We start from the raw sequence: 19929 nt of genomic DNA, 5'->3' as shown, positions 1-19929 counted from the left end.
CCTATTTCCCCACGTTGATCCTTTCACCTATTCAGGAACCTCTCAACCACAAGCTTCCTGTCCTGATTGCTGTCCAGAATCCAGCTCTGCCCAGTGGAACTTCTGCGATGATGGACATGTCCTATATCTGTTCTGTCCAGTGCAGTGGCCACCAGCCACATGTGACTATCCAGCAATTGAAATGCAGCTAGTGTGACATTTAATTTAATTTTATGTTTAATGTAAATAGCCATATATGGCTGTCTTATTGAACAGGGTAGAAGATGATTGGGGGGCCTGCCTACTTAAGGTCATGGAGCCCCGGTATGTTGAGCTGGAAACGACACTGACTCCAACCCTTCCTGCAGACAGTGAGGAAATAAAGCTAAGCAGGCAAGGAAACTCAGAGAATTGTGCTCTTGGCTCTGCACTGGGATGCTGGCAGATGTGGGAATGCTGCCCTAGAGAGGCCCTGGTGTTCTATACAATTCCAAGAGCCTGTAATTCTAGAGGTATGAGCTTTGCTGGGGCCTGGGTGGGCCACTCAGTGCCTCACCTTTTTCAGTCAAAAGAAGGGTGAGCAGCTGTCATGAAGAGGGACAGTGTCAGTGGCTTCATTCAGGTAGACGCTGTCTCTCATTCCCCAAGCTACACATCTCCTGCAGATCGTCCAAGGGGTCAGAGTGGGAGAAGACATCAGCCTGAGTCCCAAGTCTTGCGAGATGGAGGCCAGCAGTGCATACATGTGTGTGCTTGTGCACCTGGCCCCGTACCAGGGTGGGTGAAGCCCTGAACCTGTGAAGGTACAACTGTATGTGGAAAGGTGGGAAGCCCCCAGACCTGAGTCAGACGGGCAGCCTTCTAGTCTTGATTTTTCACACTTCACTGAGCACTCTTGGCCAAATGCTTTCATTCTCTGAGCCTCAGTTTCTCCACATGTAAAAAGGGAGCATCGGTCGGATCTCTGGTGTTCTACATTTTTAGGTCTTGGTGCCTTAGACTGCATGGGTAAATGGCTATGTGGGGTGGGGGGTTGCAGTGCCTGAGCGCAGAAGCCTGAGCTTGAGGTTGGCTTCCATGAACTGGGACCATATTTCTGGCCCACAGTCCACTGCCACAGCGTTAGTCCTGGTCCTCAAGGGGCTGGCTCTCTGCAAACTTCCCACCCAAGGTTGTGTGAACCTTCAACTCCACTCGAACTCCGCTGATGTCAGATGGATGTCATCAGCCCTGCACGCAGGAACCTGTGCTTGTGAGTGAACGTATAGTTTGTCATTCTGTCACGTTCCTGTCTGCACATGATCTCTTGGTTGTGCTTCCCTCTGTTTCAAACCCTAGTGAACCCAGGTACAGTGGGGTTGTGAACATGAAGTCTTTATTCTATTTGTCCTCAAAGTAGGGAAGAGCTGGTGCTGGGGGCAGGGCGCACATCCAGGAGGTGCTCCATGCCCCTGAGTGAGGGCACAAGCACAGGCAGGGGTTGGAGAGTCCCAGAGAGTGCTCTAGCTCTGGGCTAGAGCTGAGGCCAGGACCTGCAGGGCAGCAGAGGGCCTCAGCGGGCCAGGGCAAAGCCAATGCGATTGTTACGCCGATCAAACTCCGTGTAGAACTTGCGGATGAAGCTGGCACCCAGGACCCAGACTGGCCCCGTGGGTGGTGGGACGTCCAGACCATGGAGGGCCAGTGTACACAGATCATCACTATTGTAGGGGTCCTGGCAGTAAGCAAGAGGGTTTCCCCACTGCCCAGCTGATAACCGCGTTGCCTGACTCCAGCAGCCATCCTCAGCAACATCCCCCCCACCAGTCCCCCATCCACACCGGGCCTCCATCACATCCTGGCCCTTTGAACCATCATGGATCGCACCCCTCCGAGATGCAGGCACTGAGCTGGGTGCTGCTAACAATGCATCAGGCACAGCACTGCCTTCAGGAGCTTACAGTCTGGCAGAGCTTCTGGTCCTAGGCAAGGTATTTAACACCTCTAAACCCACTGAATATAAAAAGCAGGTGAGAGTATAGGAGCATAACATTACTGGAGGCATTTGATGAGAATGGAGATCAGATGAGCACAGTGATCCCCAAGTTGGGCTGCAAGTTGGAATCACCTGGGGAGTTTTGAAAACATTGATGCCCGGGTACCACCCCCAGAAGTATCAATAGGTATGGGATGTGGCTTATTACTGGGATTTTTAAAAGCTCCCAGGTGACCCGAATGAGCAGCCAAGTTTGAGAACAACTGGTCTAGCAGGTAATCTGTGCATAATGACCTGTCTCTTTTTGAGGGCCCCTGCCCACCTTTCCTCCCTGTTGCCGAGGGGCAGCCTAGAGTCTCACCTGTAATACATAGTCCGCACTGGTGAGCGTGTAGGCTCTGCCTCCGAGGTGGAAGGAGATGTCAGGGAGCGTGGGCACCTGGTTACAGTTCACGACGTACTGGCGGTGGGGAGGGTCAAGGGAGCCCCTTTGAGTGTGGGAGGTCCCCCAGCAGACACAGCCCCGTGCCTGTGGCCTGGCCCTTCTCCTGGAGAGGGCTAGGCACAGTCCCCAAGTCCCCAGTCCCCTCTCCCAGGGACCAAGCCACACACGGGAAGAGTGTGAGAGGCAGGAGAGGAAGGCCTGAAATGGTCTCATTTGGGACCAGATGTTTCCTAGGGTCATTTGGGGGCCTGGACCAGGTGGTGCTCCCCCCCACCCCTAGCGCCCACCCTGCCAGCTCCTTACTTCATCTGTGCTCAGCTCCTTGGCCCCCAGGGTCTCCATGAGCAGCCTTAAGGAGCTGGTGGGACCCGAAATGTAAGATGCACCGGTATCCACCACTACCATGCAGCCCTCCTCACAAAGCAAAGTGGTCGACCTCACAGACACCCTGTGGGAGGCCACACAGTCAGACAGACAGATGGGGCACCACCAGGCTGCATAGCTTTCCTGAGTGAGGGCAGATGATGGGAGGGAGTGCTGGTGGTCCAGTGATGCAGTGAAGGAGGGGTAATGCGCGAGCTGGAAGAAGAAAGGTGCTGCCCCCTCCCTCGGCATGTGGCTTAGTGACCCTCCGCTTCCTCTCAGTAGGCCCCCTCCCCTCTGAACCATGTAACTCAGTGTTCCCCACCCCTGGACAAAGCAGGCAGAAAGCAAGTATTGGCCGGACCTTAAGAAGCGGCCACGTTAGGAGAGAGGGCAGGATGGTAACCCTGCCCCTTCCAGACTCCACCCACAGCAGCAGCAGCATTTTTAGAGAGTGAGGAGGGTTGAGGATTCCTGACCCTTTCATTCTGATCTGCCAGGAGCCAGTCTTGCTGACGCTCACGTAGTGGAAATTCTCTTGGTAATACTGGGGGTCGCTGCCTCCCAGCACGATCTCTCCCCCCAGCAAGTGGGAATTCCTAAAGGGAAGATCAGAGGCTCTTGGAGACCCACAACCTCGAGACTCAGTAACCCCAGCAATGAGGGAAGTTGGGCACAGGTGCAGGGTGGGGCAGAAGAAGGCAGGGCAGATGGCAAGGCTAGGGAGCTGCAGAACATGCCGCTTCACCACCTTTCTTGCCCCTTCCCAAGCCCAGTCAGAGGTGGTTCCAGGAGAGTCTGGCTGCGCCCAAGAAAGCACCCCCAGAGAGGTCACAGAGAAGGAACAGGCACACGGACAGTGAGTAGAAAGCAAACAAGACACAAATCAGCCCCACCGTCACTTGGGTTCGGGCAGCTGTGTGCTGAGCAGGTGCACGGGAAATGGGATGGGCCTCTGGGGGCTGTCGGGTGGGGCTGGGCAGGGACATGAGGAGAGCAGGAAGAAGGAGCAGAGAACTTGGGCATCCAGCAGAGCCTGGGCCTCCTGAGGTGAGTTTTGGGCAGGAGGCATGTGTGATTCTGGGCCAGGTGCTCTGGAGGGTCAGAGCCAAGTTGGGGGGGTGGGGTTCCATCTCCTTACTTGGAATTTCTGCAAGGAAAGAGACACAGCAGAAAGGAAGAGTTTGTTTCAGGTGAGCCCCGCCAGACTGTTTGGCAGTGTGGGTATTACACACTCTTTTTACCCTACAGGCAATGGAGTCACCAGGAGGTGAAGTCACTTGCCTGAGTGGAGGACTGGAACCAGGGGTCCTGGTGCCCAATCCAAAGCGGATGCCCCTTGCTTTCCTCTCCTCCAGGTGGCATGATGCCTCCCAAAGCTCAGGGCCTACCTTAGGGCTGGTTTCCTCTATGTGTGTGTGTGAGAGAGAGAGACAGAGGCAGAGACAGAGAGACAAAGAGAGAGAGAGAGAGAGAGAGATGGGATTTTCCAGCATTCATAGTAGAAGGCAAGTGTGCATGCACATGGGTGCACAGCGTGTAGCTTGCACGTCATTGGTGCAAGTGCAGCTAGTTGCATTTTTATAAATCCAGTACATATGCACATGTGCTAGCACAATTTACCTCTGCGTCTCTCCCGGCACTTCAAGATCTCTCTGGATGTTCCCTCCTTCTCATCCCAGTGTAGAGGAAGAGGCAGGCCCTCTCCTCAACAAGGCCCGCCTTCCTCCTGTTTGCTGGAATCCTACTCCCTTCCATGGCCTCCAGACTCCTATACCCTCAGTTATCTCCTCTTTTTTCCCACATTTTCAACCTCTCACTTTCCACTGGCTTCTTCCTCCACCTGCAAGCATACTCAGGCATCCTCCAGCATTTAAAAACACCCACCCTTCTTTTCCCTGCTTCTCTGTGCAGCTCTGTCTGCACCCCACCTGGCATTCCCTCCCTTGACGAATTTCTCAGGGCAGCCTACATCTGCCTTTGCCTTCCTGACGCACATCCACCTCTTCACTGCTTGCCATCTGCCCTTGCCTGGCCTCTACAACACCTCTTCCCAAGACTGCCCCTCACAGCCAATTGGTGGCCTTTTCTCAATTCCCTCCCTTTCTCTCATCAAACCAGACACTCCTTTTCATTTCATCTCTGTGATTTCTCTGGACACTGACCCTCCCCTCTGTCCTCACTGCTACTGGCCTCCTTTTCTCACCCTTATGATCTCTTGTCTCCAGTTCATACCCGGCAGCTGAGAGCAGATCACATTTCTGCTCAACAGCTGATAGCAGCTTCCCCAAGACTGGCTGAACTGCACATAAGCTCAGCCTAGAGTTGAAAGCATGGGTTTTCAGCCTCATGTCCCCTGTTGTTGCCCGTCGCATTGTAATGTTTCTTGTCCTCCCTGCCAGACTGTAAGCTCTGTGAGGGCAGAGACTCTGTCTTGTACACTGTGTTCATGGCTGTACCCCCAGAGCCTCGCACAATGCTTGTCATATCAGCGCCCAATATTTGTTGAATCAGTGGATGAGCAGATAAATGAAGGGATGAATGAATGAATGAAATCAGCTGTCTATGTGAGAGAAGCCAGGGCCCTTACAGGGAGGTCCGCCAGTCACGGCAATGCCTTACTTCCCATCACCCCCACTCTGCATTCTCCTCTTGGTCTAGAGCAGTGCTGACTGAACAGGAAGTAAAAGAACTTTCCACAAAGATGGAAATGTGCTACACCTGTACTATCCAAAGTGGTAGCCACTAGTCCCTGTGGCTGCTGAGTACTTGAAATCTGTAGTGTGATTAAGGATTTGAATGCATAATTTTAATTAATTTTAATTTAAGCATTGGCTTCCATATTGGATAATATAGCTCTAGATATGGCTTGAATACCACCTGATCCTGAATACATCAAAATCCTGGCCCAGGACTCTCTTCCTACTCTCCCAGCTCTCCTGCCTCCTTCCCTCTCCCTGCCTCTGCCCCTGGAGTCCAGGCCTACCTGCTGTAGTAGACAGAGAAGACGTCCTCCTTCAGCACCCTTTGGGAGAGGATGTGGTCAAAGACGGGGGTGACCCCCCCAATGGCCTGTGCGGGGAAGCCCATGCCCAGAACACCATCAAACTTGGCCAGCATGAAAGGTATCAGGGGCAGCTCTGTGACCTCTCCAAACGTCTGTGTGACGGTGATTCCGCCCACCTGTTGGAGGAAGGACCAGAGGAGACCAAGCCCATGGCCTGTACCCTGGCCAGGGTCTGGTCTAGGCTTCCATACTGGGGCCCCCGGGCACACACAGGCCCCAGGGTGTGACGATCTGGGGTAAGACCATTTCATCAACACTACATGCATATCACTTCTCCTAATAAACATGTAGGCGTCAGAGTCCAGAGGGACTGAAAGGGGCAGAGGCTGAGAAGGTGGTATTGCCAAGCAGTAGTAGAAAAGATGCCAGGAGCTCCCCAGTGGCCCAGCTTTCACATAGGCAGGACTGGGTTTTGGTCCCCTACCCCCATGATGGGCCGAGGATTTCTCCAGCACAGCCAGGCCTGCCCTTCATGATTCTTTTTCCCTAATGTCACAGACAAGGGGGAGTAAGGGCTCACACTGATTTCCTCTCAGTTCCATATGTACCCTTCCCCTAACTCTGTCAGAGCAGTAGCTGGAGAAACCCAGAAATGGAGGAGGGTCAGACACAGGCCAAGTGACAATGAAAACCATGACTGACCTTAATCCCAAACTCTAAACTCAACTATGACCTTAAAACCTAAGCCTGACTCCCAAAGTGTTGCTGACCATAAGGATGACAATACCCCTGACCCTGACTCTGACTCTGGATTTCAGTCTAGGGTCTAATTAAGAGCCCAGTCAGAGCTGGGTGACCTCAGGCAGGTTACGTGACTGCAGGCTGTGGGGCTCAGGACAGACCCTATGAGTGCATTAGATGGAAAGGCCTTTACAAATCACCCAGGTTGAGCCAGGAGCTCAGGTCTGCTCTGCCCCAGGTGCTTTGCAGCTCTGGAGAGAAGTAGCAGAGGTGGGTGTTCTTCAGCTCTCCGGGCTCCAAGGTGGACTGGCCTGCACCTTCCCCAACCACAGGCCCTAGGGTGGCAGGAAACGTCTAGGGACAAGAAGGGCAGGAGGTCAGATGACCTGGGATGGCTTCACTTACAGTCACCAGGTCCTGGCTCAGGAAGCCTTTGACCTTCCCAGATCCATAGTGGATGGTGAATTCCGTCCCATTCTCCACATAGCTGGAGGATTCCGAGGAGTCGTAGAGGCTGTGAATCTCTGGCAGGGAGACATAGGCTCAGGGCCAAGGGAGGCCCAGGCAGGGTTCTCGAGGGCAGGCGCTGGGTATGGCCCATGTGCTGAGGCCTGAAGTGCCGAGACAGGGTGGCCCTGAGCTTGGAGGCTTGGAAAATGTGTTTCATCAATCGAGGACTGTGTATCTTGAGCCCCTGTAATGTGCTCATATCTCTGAGAATTTTGTCCCAAATGAAGTATTTTAAAGTAATTGCTAATACTAGGGTGGGGAGAAGATTCCGGTCAGAGTAAGCATTTAGTAAGTTCACTGAGGGTAAGGACGGCAGAGCCCAGGAGCCTGGGATGGGTCTGAGAATTCAGTCCTCTCCCAATCTCAGGAGGAGTGAGAAATGGCTTTTTGGGTGGGCTGGAGGCTCCTGAAGCCTGCTTTTTTTTTTTTTTTTTTTTTTAACCTTGGTGGCCATATAAGAAAAATGGGGGACATTTTCTTCTTCTCTCTTCTCAGGGGCAGTGAGAACAGAGGCGGAGAGGAAGCAGCTCAAGTGGTAGCAGGAGGGATTTAACTGGGTGTGAGGTGGGACTGCCTAAGCATGACAGGGCAGGGGCTTTGAGGAGGCACCCCAGGTGTCGGGTCTCACCACAGGCCGTGTAGAGAGGGCTACATTTGGTGGATGGCACCCAGAGGTTGGCTGAGCCCGTGTCAAAGATGACTTTGAAGGTCTGTGGTGGGGTGCCGATGCTGATCTCGCCATAGTACTGGGTCTGCAGGGATGAAACGAAAGAGGTGGCTTGAGGGGCTTGGGGTGACTTGGGCCTTGGGGTCTTGCCTGATACCCCCTTTGGCACTTGGGGCCAGATGAGGCAGATCAGGCGGCCTCTCTGGGCTTCCATTTTCCAGCAGGGATGGGGTGGGAGGCTTAGCACTGTCTTATGACTTCCCAGGAAGTGGGAGGCTCGGTGAGACAAGAAGGCAAAATAAAAGTACTGCAAATGAAGCAGGAAGGTGCCCCAAGCCTTAAGGAACCTCTGATGCAGTAAGTAGTCAAGCTGCACTGAGCCTGGTCACAGAAACCTGCATCTGAGGTCATACACCCCTCCTGCCCACCCCTGACACCTGGGCTTGGGGCCCAGAACCTGGATTCCTGAGTTCCAAACCTGACCCTGCCTCTGGGCTCCTTCCTACCCTCTGTGCCTCAGGCTTTCCAGCTGTGAAATGGGAATTGCGTGAGGTGCTCAAAAAGGGCAAAGAAAGCCTTAGGCCCAAGAGAAAAAGGAGAGGGCAGGTGGTGGGGGCCAAGGGACCGAGCTGGGCACTCACATCCAGGTAGTTGGTGAGCACCACGGGGGAGCTGCGGTTGCCAAAGGAGGGTGTCTTGGTGAGCTGGCTCCACTCAGCGCCCAGCCTGGCCACGTCCACGCCTCGCTCCTTCAGGATTTCCCAGACGGAGGGCATTTTCTTGAGGAAGATCCTGGCCCATGACGGAGTAAGAAAAAGTAGAAGGGCTCTGTCCTGCCCCATAATAACGGTAGAGTTCTGGAAACTTCTGACACAACTACCCCTAACCTTAGCCCAGGCACCTAAGAATCACTCTTGAGCCCTTAGCCCTCTAAAGGAGAATTTACAAACCTCCATGGTCACCTACGCTGGTAGTAAATAACCCTCAACTAACTCCTTCTGTCTTCTAATTTTTTTTTTTTTTTTTTTTTTTGCGGTATGCGGGCCTCATTGTTGTGGCCTCTCCGTCGTGGAGCACAAGCTCCGGACGTGCAGGCTCAGCGGCCATGGCTCACGGGCCCAGCCACTCCGCGGCATGTGGGATCTTCCCAGACCAGGGCACGAACCCGTGTCCCCTGCATCGGCAGGCGGACTCTCAACCACTGCGCCACCAGGGAAGCCCCTGTCTTCTAATTTTGATCCTTATCACTGCAAGGCCATTTGTTCATTCATTCATTCCATAATCACAGGTTGAACACCTGCTCTGTGCCTGCACCGTGCTGGATACTGGAGATATAAAGATCATCACTGCCTTCAAGGAGCTCCAGCAGGCCAGGAGACGAGGAGGAAACAGCACTGACTACCCCTCTAAGGAGTTGAAGGCTGGGAGTGCCCCTCTTAAGGCTGGGCAGGAGGGGGCAGTGCCACATGGGGCCTGCAGGTGGCAGCAGACATCCTCAGTGGCCCGTGGGGGCTGTGGGATGCTGCAGGCAGGCTCCCAGCCAGGACCGTGAGGTGGAGTGGACCGACTGAACTGGGTGCGGTGAGGGAGAGGTGGGCGTCTCCAGAGTGCCTGTGCAGCCTGTCCTTGGAAAGATGTGCCTTCTGGAGCCTAAGTCCCAGTCCCTCGGCTTCTTGTCCTGACACTTTCCTATCAGCGCTGGGAGGCAGAATTAGACCTGGGAAACTCACAGCATCCTGAGCTGCCACCACATGAGTGCCAAACACTGTGCGTGCCACCCCACCCACGTAACCCTCATGACGACTCTGCAAGCTGGCTGTCGTTATCCTCACTTTATGATAAGGAGTGAGGTGCCTCAGAAGCTATGGAGCAGACATTCAAAGTGGCGTGATCGGCCCTGTTTCCCATATAGGGTCCCCTGGGCTCTGACATGAAGACTGTGTGCCAGAGGCTGGAGGATGTCCTGAGCTGTTGGTGGGGGGTCCCAGGGTTGCAGCCCAGTGTCTGGAGTATCCCTCTTTCTTTTCCTGTACTTGCACTCTCCTTTCCCGCTCACACCCCGTGTATTCTGTGTACCCCATAATGCCCACAAACATGAAGGCAACTTTCATGCCTGTCGGTATACTATTTTAATGGAAATGACTCGTCAAATTCATAACAAAGTCTGCTCTTCAACAAAGTATTTTCACAATTATGACCTTCTTTGATTCTCAGCCATCTCATGAGCTGGGTAATTTTACCATTCTCATTTTACAGATGGGAAAATGGAGGGGCAGAGAAGGCTTGACCCCAAGGAGGACTCATTTTCCACTATTTACTATGAACAACCTCAGCTCTGGACCTTTACTTTTACCTTTTTCCTTTTAGAAAGTCCCTTCCTTCTCCCCTTCCCCTTCCCTCCCCACACCCCAGCACGTTCATCCTAGGAAGCCTGGCATGCACCCCCGTCCCGGGAAGCTTGCCCCGTGAACTCCCTCCACAATGGCCTCACCTTTCACCGGGTGCTCACAGCCAGCACTGCACAGCCTCATGCTGCCTGGTGCTGAGGGCATAGTGGTTGTGGGGGCATGCTTGAATCCCTTCCTACCAGCGTGATTCTGAGCAATTTACCTAACCTCTCTGGGCTTTTTCTGAGCCCCCATTAACTCCTCTGTAACAATGGACTGAATGGTAGTACCTACCACGGAGAAGCACTTTGCAGATTAAGCAAGCTGCCCACTGCTCGGTAAGTAAAAGGCATTTGCGTATGCAAAAGGCAATGACACACCTTGAGAATGGGGTCTGCTGTTTGGATCTCCCAAAGAGCCTTGCATCATGTCCTGCACATGGCAGGTAGCAAAATTCCTGTAAGTATGTTTTGAAAGCCTGACTCCCTCTTCACCTTGGCCCAATTCCATTCTTCTCTTTCTGAAGAGAACAAGGGAGAATGTTTCTACCGTTCCCCGCCTTTATCCTGAGGGTAGGGCCGCTCTCAGGCACACGCTGCTGCTGGGAAGCCCGCCGCCCCCGCTCTCTCACACCATGCCCCCAACCCAGCAGCTACTCCCCATGAGCCTTGGAGCAGGGGAAACCAGCTTTGGAAACAAAAGGCCCAGTGTGTGCCCAGGCTCAGCCTCTTACTTGTGACCTCCAGGAGCCTCAGTGTCCCCAGCTGCAAAATGGGACTGCTGAGTTGTTTGGGGGATGATTTGAGATGAGATACGGGAAACGATCCTGTGAATTCCTCAGCATTTTACAGACTTAGCAACTATTACTGTTATTAAAACCTGCCCTCTTACCTTCAGGTCTTCTGGTTCCATCTGCACTCCCCAACCTGAAACCCTTTTTCCACAGGCCCCCCACCCCCCTGCCTCTCCCCTTTTGCAGCCTTGAAGAATTGCTTGTTCCCACAGGGCCTGGCACCAAACATGGATGTTAGGTCTCTCTCCTCCCACCTTTGGGCTGCCTTAAGCCTTTCTTTTAACAGTTGTGATAATCCACCCTGGAGTATGGTAGCAGCTGGGTTTTTACAGCGTGCCTGCACCAGGCTGAGGGATTTACATGCAATATCTCATTCAGTCTTCAAAGTAGCTCTGTAAAATAGGTGTTTTAAAAATGGTAAACTGAGACCTGGAGAGGTTCAGTGTCTTGCCCGTGGTTCCAGAGCTAGTTGGCTCTGCTAGTGGAGCAGAATTTAAACCAAGACTACCCAATTCTGGAAGCCTTGCATTTAATCACTATGTTGTGCTGCTTCCCTGGTAGACTTAACCGTACTGCGCCCTTCTTAGTAATTAGGCTGTGAGCTCCTGAGGGGCAGGGAGTATGTCTCAGTCATCCCTGGGTGCCCCCACTGCCTAGCATGGTGATCTATGCAGGAAGTGAAAGCTCTGGTCAGGGATCAGAAGACACTGCTTCCAGGCTTGACTAGCCACTGCTGTGGCTGTGTTATATTGGGCGAGTCACCTGACCTCTCTGAATGGAACCATAAACCTTGCTGCCCTCCTGGTCGTGAGGACTGGGTGACATCACATATCTGAAAGCCTAGGTGTTAGGAAAATGAGGCTCCCTTCTCCCCTGCCACCCTCTCTCCCAGTTACCGTCTGAAGGTGCCAGTGTCTGCGGGGAGACTGAAGGTGCAGGAGCCCCACAGCACCAGCAGGAATCCCCAGCGAGGCATTCTGCTCCACTGGTCCACGCCTCCCCTGGGTCCACGCTTTGCCTGGGTCCCAGCTCTCTCTGGGATCCACTGAAGAGCCCTTCTCCTTTTGTACGCTCCACACTTGGGATGGCTGCGGTTCTGCTCTGCCCTAATTTATTACCGTGGGGCAGATGGCAGGGCAGCCAGTAATAAATCCCTCCGTGGGACTGAGCTACGTGGGTGAAGGGTGATCAGGCTTCTGACGCGGAGCAGGGGAGCCAGAGGAAGGAAGGTTGTGGGAAAGCAAGGCTGTGCCCAGTGACGCCAGTAGCCCTGTCTAGACCTGGCCCTGTGACCCCTCAGGGAAGACAGAGGCTGATGAGAAACAGCACTGCTAGGGGACAAGATCAGGGCTGGGACAAGCACGGAACGCAGGTTTCCAGACCCTTAGCCAGTCTCCCGCACCCCTTGCCTTTGTAGCTCTGTCTTCTGGGTTAACCTTGGCTGTGCCCCTGACTAGCTAGCTTCTCCTAGGCTGCATCTCAGTGCTCCCATCTGGAACATGGGTGACCCCTCCTGGCTCGTTCCCTGACAGAGCCAGACCCAGAGGCCTCGATGCTGCCTCCCTCCAAGTCTCTGTCGGCAGTGGCTGTTTATGGGAAAGTGCAGCACAGCCCTTGCTCTGGAAGTAGGGACCTAGGGTCAGGGGGCGTGTGTCCATCCTCAGTTGACCTAGTATTGGTGGAAGGGAAGGGTAGCCCTGGGGATGTGGGGAGGTGGGGCAGCTGGTCTTCCAACCCCTCCTCCTCTTTCTGCTCGAAAACGCCCTTCCTGCCCACATCCCTGTCTCCTGCCAGTGGGTGCAGCACATGTGAGTACTGACCCTGGGACCAGCAGTGGGTACAAGTGTGAATAAGAAGAGTGAATAACTTCCCCAGGAAAGACACAACTGTCAAACTATAGACCAGAGTTGCAGGGACCAGAGGAGAGGCAAGGAAATCAGCCCCTGGGAGGGTAACAGGGCCCAGAAACGATGGTATCTTGTTTCTCCTGATGACTCCAGCTCAGAGGCCGGGAGGGCCAGCCGCTCCTTGCTCGTCTCACGCGTGCTGCTCTCAGCCCACCCCCTCAACTCCTGTGGGGCTCAGATCCTGAGACCAGACACTGGGTACCACATCCCATCAAGGCTGTGACCTCGAGTCAGAGTGAGCAGGGATCCTGAAATCAAGCCGTGAAGCTTCGCGGAGGCAGCTCTGCAGAAGCTTAGCTGGGAGAGAGAAGCCCCAGGGGTCATAAAGCCCTTGAAGGTTCTTGCACAGAAATTGGAGTCAGACCCGTTTGTACAGCCTCATTGTACAGAGCTGAGGCCCTTAAAGGGTGGCAGGGAGAAAGAATCCGGTTTCAGTTCCGTCCTAAGGAAGGACTGTCGCGCAGTCAGCACCCAGTGAGAGCGAATGCCCTGCATGGGGTCACCTCCGACCCTGGGACAGTCAGCTCCAGTATTTTTTAGGATTCTATGTGTCCTGACTCCCTGCCAGGTGGCCCAGCCCGTTACTCCCCATTTGCCCTGTCGAGTGAGGATGATTGGAAGACGGGTGGAACTCCATGAGAATCTCCCTCTGAACTTGGGCCTGCCAGTGCCCTGGGCTGTGAGAGGGAAGGCGCGTGGGTAGGGACCCTTCCCAGGTTATCTCGCAGGCCCCATCAGCCCAGGGGTCCAGTGTTTCTCACAGAAGCCCCCCAGGATCCCACGTCGAGGCCCCAGGCTGCGTCACCTGAGGTCGGGGAAGCAGAGCCGGAGGCAGAGAGAGGGGCTGGGCCGCACCTGCCCTTTCCCCTGGGGCAGACCCATGACGTGAGAACCAGTCCGGAGAAGCATAAATCCCGCCTGGGTCGTGTCCTCTCCTCTCTCTTCAGATTCCACACTGGGTGTGTGTGTGGGGGGTGGGGTGGGGGTGGGGGCAGGGACATTCAGAGGGGTGGTTGGGGCTCTGGGAATCTCTCAGGAGACAAGTAAGTGGTGCTCAGGGTTTCTCTAAAAATGCCCCCAAATCCCACTCTGCTCCAGGATAATGATCCCAAGGAGATTTGGGATTGTGATCAAGACTGGGAGGGACCAACGGAGGTGAAGTGTGGAGGGAGAGAAAGCTGTGTGCTACCAAGAGCCTGATTTCTGCTACTTTGAAAGGAGCATGGATTTATTTCCACCAGCATTCGTTTAGTGGAAAGTTCTTGCCATGGCCACTGCCCTGGGGAAGTTGGCAAAGAGGTCAGACTCACTGAGGCTTGGAATTGGGGAGCTAAATATCTCTGGGCTGGCACTGCTTCTGTCCATGAAAAGCAAACGGGAAAGCAGGAGAAAAGATACAAATGGACACTTCTTTTCTTCACCTGTATTCCTCCCCAGTTAAGTCACACTTAACTCCCCAACCCCAGAGGGCCCAGCTGTTTCCTGGGAGGAATTTTTCAATCAGATGGGAGCACTGAGCTTGCGGAGATGAGCAGCTGGGACCTTGAGAGGAAAAAACAGACCCAGAACAGAGTTTAATAACCAGCCAGGGCTGCCTTGTGTGGGTGGACCCTCCAGAGGGAATAATTACTTGGAAGGCATTGGGACTGGGACCGAGAGCACCTTGGAGCTGCGGGGTGGAGCTGCAGGGAACCAAGTGTCCTTAACTGTGTTTTCTGGGAGCCTTGGAGGAACAGGAATTCAGCCACAGGGTTGGGGTGACCCCAACCTGAGGCCTGCTCAAGTGGTGGCCCAGGAAAATTGAAGGCAGGTCACCCGGGTCTTGGGAGCTACAAGCACCTGGGAGGAGGACAGGATTGGCAAGGGGGCGGGGGGGGGCTTGGTGGGAGAGCTTGGTCAGAGGAGTACTGTGAAATGAGATGCACCCAATGTAGTGGGACCAGACAGCATATCCTGAGGCATGAAAGCTAGAAACATAATAAACTGCTTTTCCCCACAGGGCACTGTGTTTCATTATCAAACAAAGCTTAAACTGGAAGATCCCTTTTCCAGAGGAGGGGTAACGGTGGAGCAGCTCAGTGGAGGATGTGTGTGTTTGTGCTGTATGGGGGGTGGTGATGCAGGGGCCGTGGTTCTGATGCGAGGGTGTTAGGGGTTTGTGCGCTAGAGTGTCACCAGCAGAAGTATAGGGAAGTGGTTGTATCCCGAGAACATTTCCTAGAAAATGGAACCCTTTCTTCCTTTCTTCTCGCTTTCCTTTTTTATCAGAAAAATAAATACTCTCAGGGGTTTTTTTGTTTGAATTTTATTTTATTTATTTTTTTATACAGCAGGTTCTTATTAGTTACCCATTTATACATATTAGTGTATATATGTGGTGGTGGTGTGATGAATTGGGAGATTGGGATTGACACATATAAATACTCTAGTTTTAAAATCCAATAGAACTCAGAGGCTTTTAAGGATAACCAGCATCTCCAGTCCTGCTCTACATACAGAGGCAACACCTTTCAACTCTCTCAGCTATTTTGCTATTGATGGTTGTCCATATTCCTAAAGGTTATGCTTAAACTGTCATTTCTTAATTTTTCAATTTTATTCATTATTTCTTCTTCTTTTATGGTAATCAAGGATTTCTGTCTCTTACGCTCCGTCCCAGACCAGGGCTCAAACCCGTGTCCCCTGCATTGGCAGGCAGATTCTCAACCACTGCGCTACCAGGGAAGCCCCCGCTACTTGTTTTATGAGTGCAAAATTTTCTCTTATGCCCTCTGAGGATATTAATGGCAGACTAATTTTTTTTTTATGGTGTCTCTGGTTTCTCTGTTGCTTTGGTCTTCTCTTCCAAACTAGAGGTTTTATTCAAGCTCCTGGGACAACTTGCCTCTCCATTCAGGGTTAAGACAGGCAGGTGGAGGGGCCTAGAAACTCGGTGTGCAGGGGCAAGGCTCACAGCTGGTGTACGCCACTGTAGATGGGGGCTTTGAGCAGATTTTCCCTGGAGCACTGCCATAGACTGAACGTTTGTGCCCCCCAAAATCATATGTTGAAATCCTAACCTTCCATGTGACGATATTAGGAAGTGGGGGGCCCTTCATGGGTGATTAGGTCATGAGGGTGGAGCCCTCATGAATAGGATTAGTAGCCCTTATAAAAGACACCCCTGAGATCTCCCTGCTCCTTTCTGCCATGTGAGGATACAACAAAAGCATAGCCATCTATGAATCGGAAAGCGGGCCCTCACCAGGCACTGAATCCGGGGTGCCTTGATTTTGGAATTCCCAGCCTCCAGAACTGTGAGAAATAAATTTCTGTTGTTTATAAGCCACCCAGTATGTGGTACTTAGTTAAAGCAGCCCAAACGGACAAAGGTAGGTACCCTTCAATGTCAGTATCTGTCGGTCTTTTCTCTGGGGCTTTCTCTCTCCCATTGGGGGAGGTGGTCCTTGTGCCCTGCACTCTGAGAAGAAACTGGGAAAAGGCTCACCCAGGCAGACTTTCACACAGTCCACTCTCTTTTTTCCCTCTTTTCAGACACTCTCTTTATCCCCATCCTGATTGTGCTTTTGACCCCCTGACTAGAGGTCTCTACTGAATGCTCCAGAGAGAAAGCCTCTAGCTTCTTCCTCATGCGGGAGCAGGGTAGCCAGGCTGTGTTAGCTGCAGATAGGGGACTCAGGAAGTCTAACTTCTCCATGTAGAGATTTCCAGCCAGTCCCCTGTCTTCAGTCTAGAATTCATCCCAGGTAGCTCCAAGTACCGAGACTTGGTCCTCGGGGTGAGTCAGTTATGGCCCTTCAGTAGACCTTTTTGCTGGCTTTGAGGTTGTAGCTTCCTTCATTCTTCCAAGCCCTCCATCTAATTTCCATCTTCAACATCTGGTTGTCATTTCTCATCTGCTGTGGTTTCCTTTTCCTCCTCTTTGTCCTTGGGACTTTATTCCTTTCTTGTTCCTTTGCTATCTTTTAAGGGGCTTAGGGTGTGAGCAGACATGAATGCGTCAAAAGTGGTACCTTGAAACATTTTGTGAAGGTAACATGCGGATGGGACTGTTGTTAAGACTCTATTGAACAGATAATAGAGAAAATATAGGTAAGCAAAACCCGAGAAGAGGATGAAACTGGGGGCTCTTTGTTTTGCTCGGGCTTTCCCAACAACCAAAACCAGTCCTGCTGGCCTCCAGGCTCCCTGCTCTGAGCTGAGTATGGAAGCCTGTTGGGCTCTGATGTTTTAAAATGGAAGAAGGGCAAGGAAGGGCATACTAACTCCCCTGGAACTTGACATCTTTTGCCTCCCTATGACCAAGTCTGGACCTGGGGAAGCTGCTTCCAGAGAAAGGAGACAGACAGGGGCAAAAGTCAGATGCCTGCCCCCAAAACAGGAGGTTGGAGGGGAGGAGACCTGCTCTGGGGATTGGTAACCTCACCTGTGTTGTCATTAAAGAAGTTGGAGAGGCATCGGGATGGAGTTACACTGACTGCCAGAGACTTGCTCCCCAAGACAAATCATTCAGGAAGAGGGCTGGCTCTGCCACTCAGCAGGGCCAGAGAAAAAGGAAAGATTGTAGTGTGTGCAGGAAGATTATGATACTTGGGATTAGAATGTGAGAGTCTCACTCCGGGCTCTCTAACTTGCCAGCCAACCTTGGGCGTACCACTTGACTTCTCCAAGAATACTGCCCACCTCTTGCAGTTGTTGTGAGGTTGAAATGGAGTGGCCCTGTACTTGGCACACTACAGGACTAAAAAATTGCTTGTTAATATATTACTAGTGACACTAGAGGCAGAAATCCCCCTGCATCCTCCCCCACCCTCCGTATTCCTTTGCTTAGGGGCATGAGACCACTTTCCTACTAGTGCAACAGACTTACCAAAAGGGAAGCAATATGGAAAGAGATGCTCCTACCTCCCATTCCCCAGGGAAGGATGCCCAGGTCCTCCTGGTTTCTTGCCTCTTGGGGACTGTCTAGAGTTCCCAAGAAGGAGTGGGTTTCAGAGCCCCTCGGCAGCCCTACCTCCAAGTCTTTGGGCTCTGGTGCCCTAGCTCTCTGAGCCCACCCAGAAGTCTTGGAAGGTAGATGGGAGTCCCTGGGGCCCCTCACAGCCTGTACCTTCCCTCCAATCAGTTCAGAGTCAGACTGGGAGCCTCATGAAACCAAAAACCCCTTCATCCCATGGAGATCCCCATCCCTTCACAGCACATGGGGTCAAGAACTGCAAAGCCTGGAGTCTCACAGGCACATTTCTGGGCAGGAAGACCAGGACAGGTGGATCCAGCTCTTCTCCTGCTACCCACTGAAGCAGCTAGAACAGAGATCCTGGAGAGCACTTGGGTTGTAGTGGGAGCTAGTAAGGCCTGAAATGTAGTTAGAGGGGCCACACCACACACAGCATCACACAGACACATGTATGTTTCTCACATTTACCCCTCTTACACATACCTTCTCACACACAGGCCTGCTTCTTATACCAGAGAACACATTTCACTCTCCTGCCCCTGAAGCAAAACACACACACACACACACACACCTGCCTCCTATCTGCCTAAACTTGAGATCACGAGGAGAAGTTAGGGGGGATCACAGGAAATTTTGTAAAATTAGGTTGGCTAAGAGCAGATTTTAGAGATCCATTAGCTTCTTCCTACGCATAGACTTCATCAGAGAAAGGATTGGTCCAGGGAATAGGAGAATAACTCACTTAACAGAATAGCTGTTGAGTTTATGATCCCTCTCCCAGAGGTACAGAGACACACCCCAGGCTGTTTGGGGGATGAAATATCAACAGCATCACCCTGTCATGCATGCTAGGACATGAGCTCACAGCAGTACCAATAATTTGAGAGATCCTGGAGGACGGTTTCAGAGTAAAGATGGGGGTAGAGCTGGTTGTCATGTTCCCATAGCAGCCTATCTCATTGCCATAGCAACAAGATTCTGCCTCCATTCTATGGAGTCCTGGTTTCTGTAATGGGTGGAACACTGGTGTTTCATGGAGTGGTGGTGGACCACACAATCCTTCTAGGAAAGAACATTTCCATTCTAAACCAAGCAAGGTAGGGACTTCCCTGGTGGTCCAGGGGCTAAGAATCTGTCTTCTAATGCAGGGGACGTGGGTTCGATCCCTGGTTGGGGAACTAAATTCCCAATGCCGCAGGGCAAATAAGCACATGCGCTGCAACTAGAGAGAAGCCCGCGCTGCAACGAAGACCCAGCACAGCCAAAACCAAGCAGGGTACACATAGCATGAGGCTGTCAAATAGGGCTGGGTTTTCTTGTGGGCTTAGAAGCCTAGATTTCCTGGAGTTTCCCAACTGACAAGCTCTACTCCTTCCTACAGCAGTTTAAACTCCCCAGCTATTGGGGGGCCCCAGGAAATGTCCCCAAGGCAGATTGACCATCCCTGATGTTCACCACAGCTGACTCAGATGGAAACCCTGCCACCTCAGAGAGGTGTGACAGTGCAATGAGGAAGCCAGGAGCCTGAAATGGCTTGCCACTCATTGGCTGTGTGCCTTGAGTGAGATATTTATCTTTCTGAACCTCAGGATTCTCACTTGTGAAAATGGGGTTAATACATGCTCAGCCCCCTGGGTGGTTCAAAGTATGTAGAGAAGTGATGAACATAAAGCACTGGCCCCATCCAGGGTTTGCGGGGGGCGGGGAGGGGGGGTTGGCAGATGGACGGCCCAGTGCCCTGCTGACACTCCTTGCACATGGAGTGGGGCTTCAGTGTGGTTGTGGCCAATCACCCCAGTGGAGGTCTGACTGTGGAGCTAACGTGTTATTTAAACCTCAGTGGATGGGGCAGTGGTTGACATCTTCTTCCAGATCAGGCTGTCCGACTGGCTAAAAACTTCCCTGGGAAAGGGGAAGGTACTTAAGCCATCTGCCTTCCCCTGGCCTAGATCAGTGCTACTCAAAGTGTGGGTGTCAGCTCATGGCCCTCTGAAAAATGTTGGTTGCCCATCTGCAGTGACATAGGTCTAGGAATTAAGAGCACATCTTCAGAAATTTTTATAGCTATTTGATATTGCTGTAACACCACCCAAGCAGCATCCAATTTGAGCTTCTTTTTAGTTATTTTTAAAAGTCTTATAGAGATTCAGTGTGTGTGTGTGTGTGTGTGTGTGTGTGTGTTTAAAAGTACCGATCTG

General features: G+C 52.5%; 1 protein-coding gene across 1 annotated transcript; it reads right to left on the bottom strand.

The window, feature by feature from the left end:
* Window positions 1-1531: 1531 nt before the first annotated feature.
* Window positions 1532-11855, bottom strand: REN (renin). Its single transcript, XM_059063763.2, has 10 exons — window positions 11764-11855; window positions 8329-8479; window positions 7649-7772; window positions 6916-7034; window positions 5749-5945; window positions 3904-3912; window positions 3242-3361; window positions 2703-2847; window positions 2316-2414; window positions 1532-1693 (listed from the first exon to the last, which is right to left on the bottom strand). Exons 1-10 carry the CDS (start codon window positions 11841-11843, stop codon window positions 1532-1534), a joined length of 1206 nt encoding a protein of 401 aa, XP_058919746.1. The 5' UTR covers window positions 11844-11855.
* Window positions 11856-19929: the final 8074 nt, after the last annotated feature.

This window comes from Kogia breviceps, chromosome 1 (assembly GCF_026419965.1).
Source record: "Kogia breviceps isolate mKogBre1 chromosome 1, mKogBre1 haplotype 1, whole genome shotgun sequence".
Classification (NCBI taxonomy): domain Eukaryota; kingdom Metazoa; phylum Chordata; class Mammalia; order Artiodactyla; family Physeteridae; genus Kogia; species Kogia breviceps.
The sequence above is the reverse complement of the archived record's forward strand: the minus strand, read 5'-3'. Positions and strand labels throughout refer to the sequence as shown.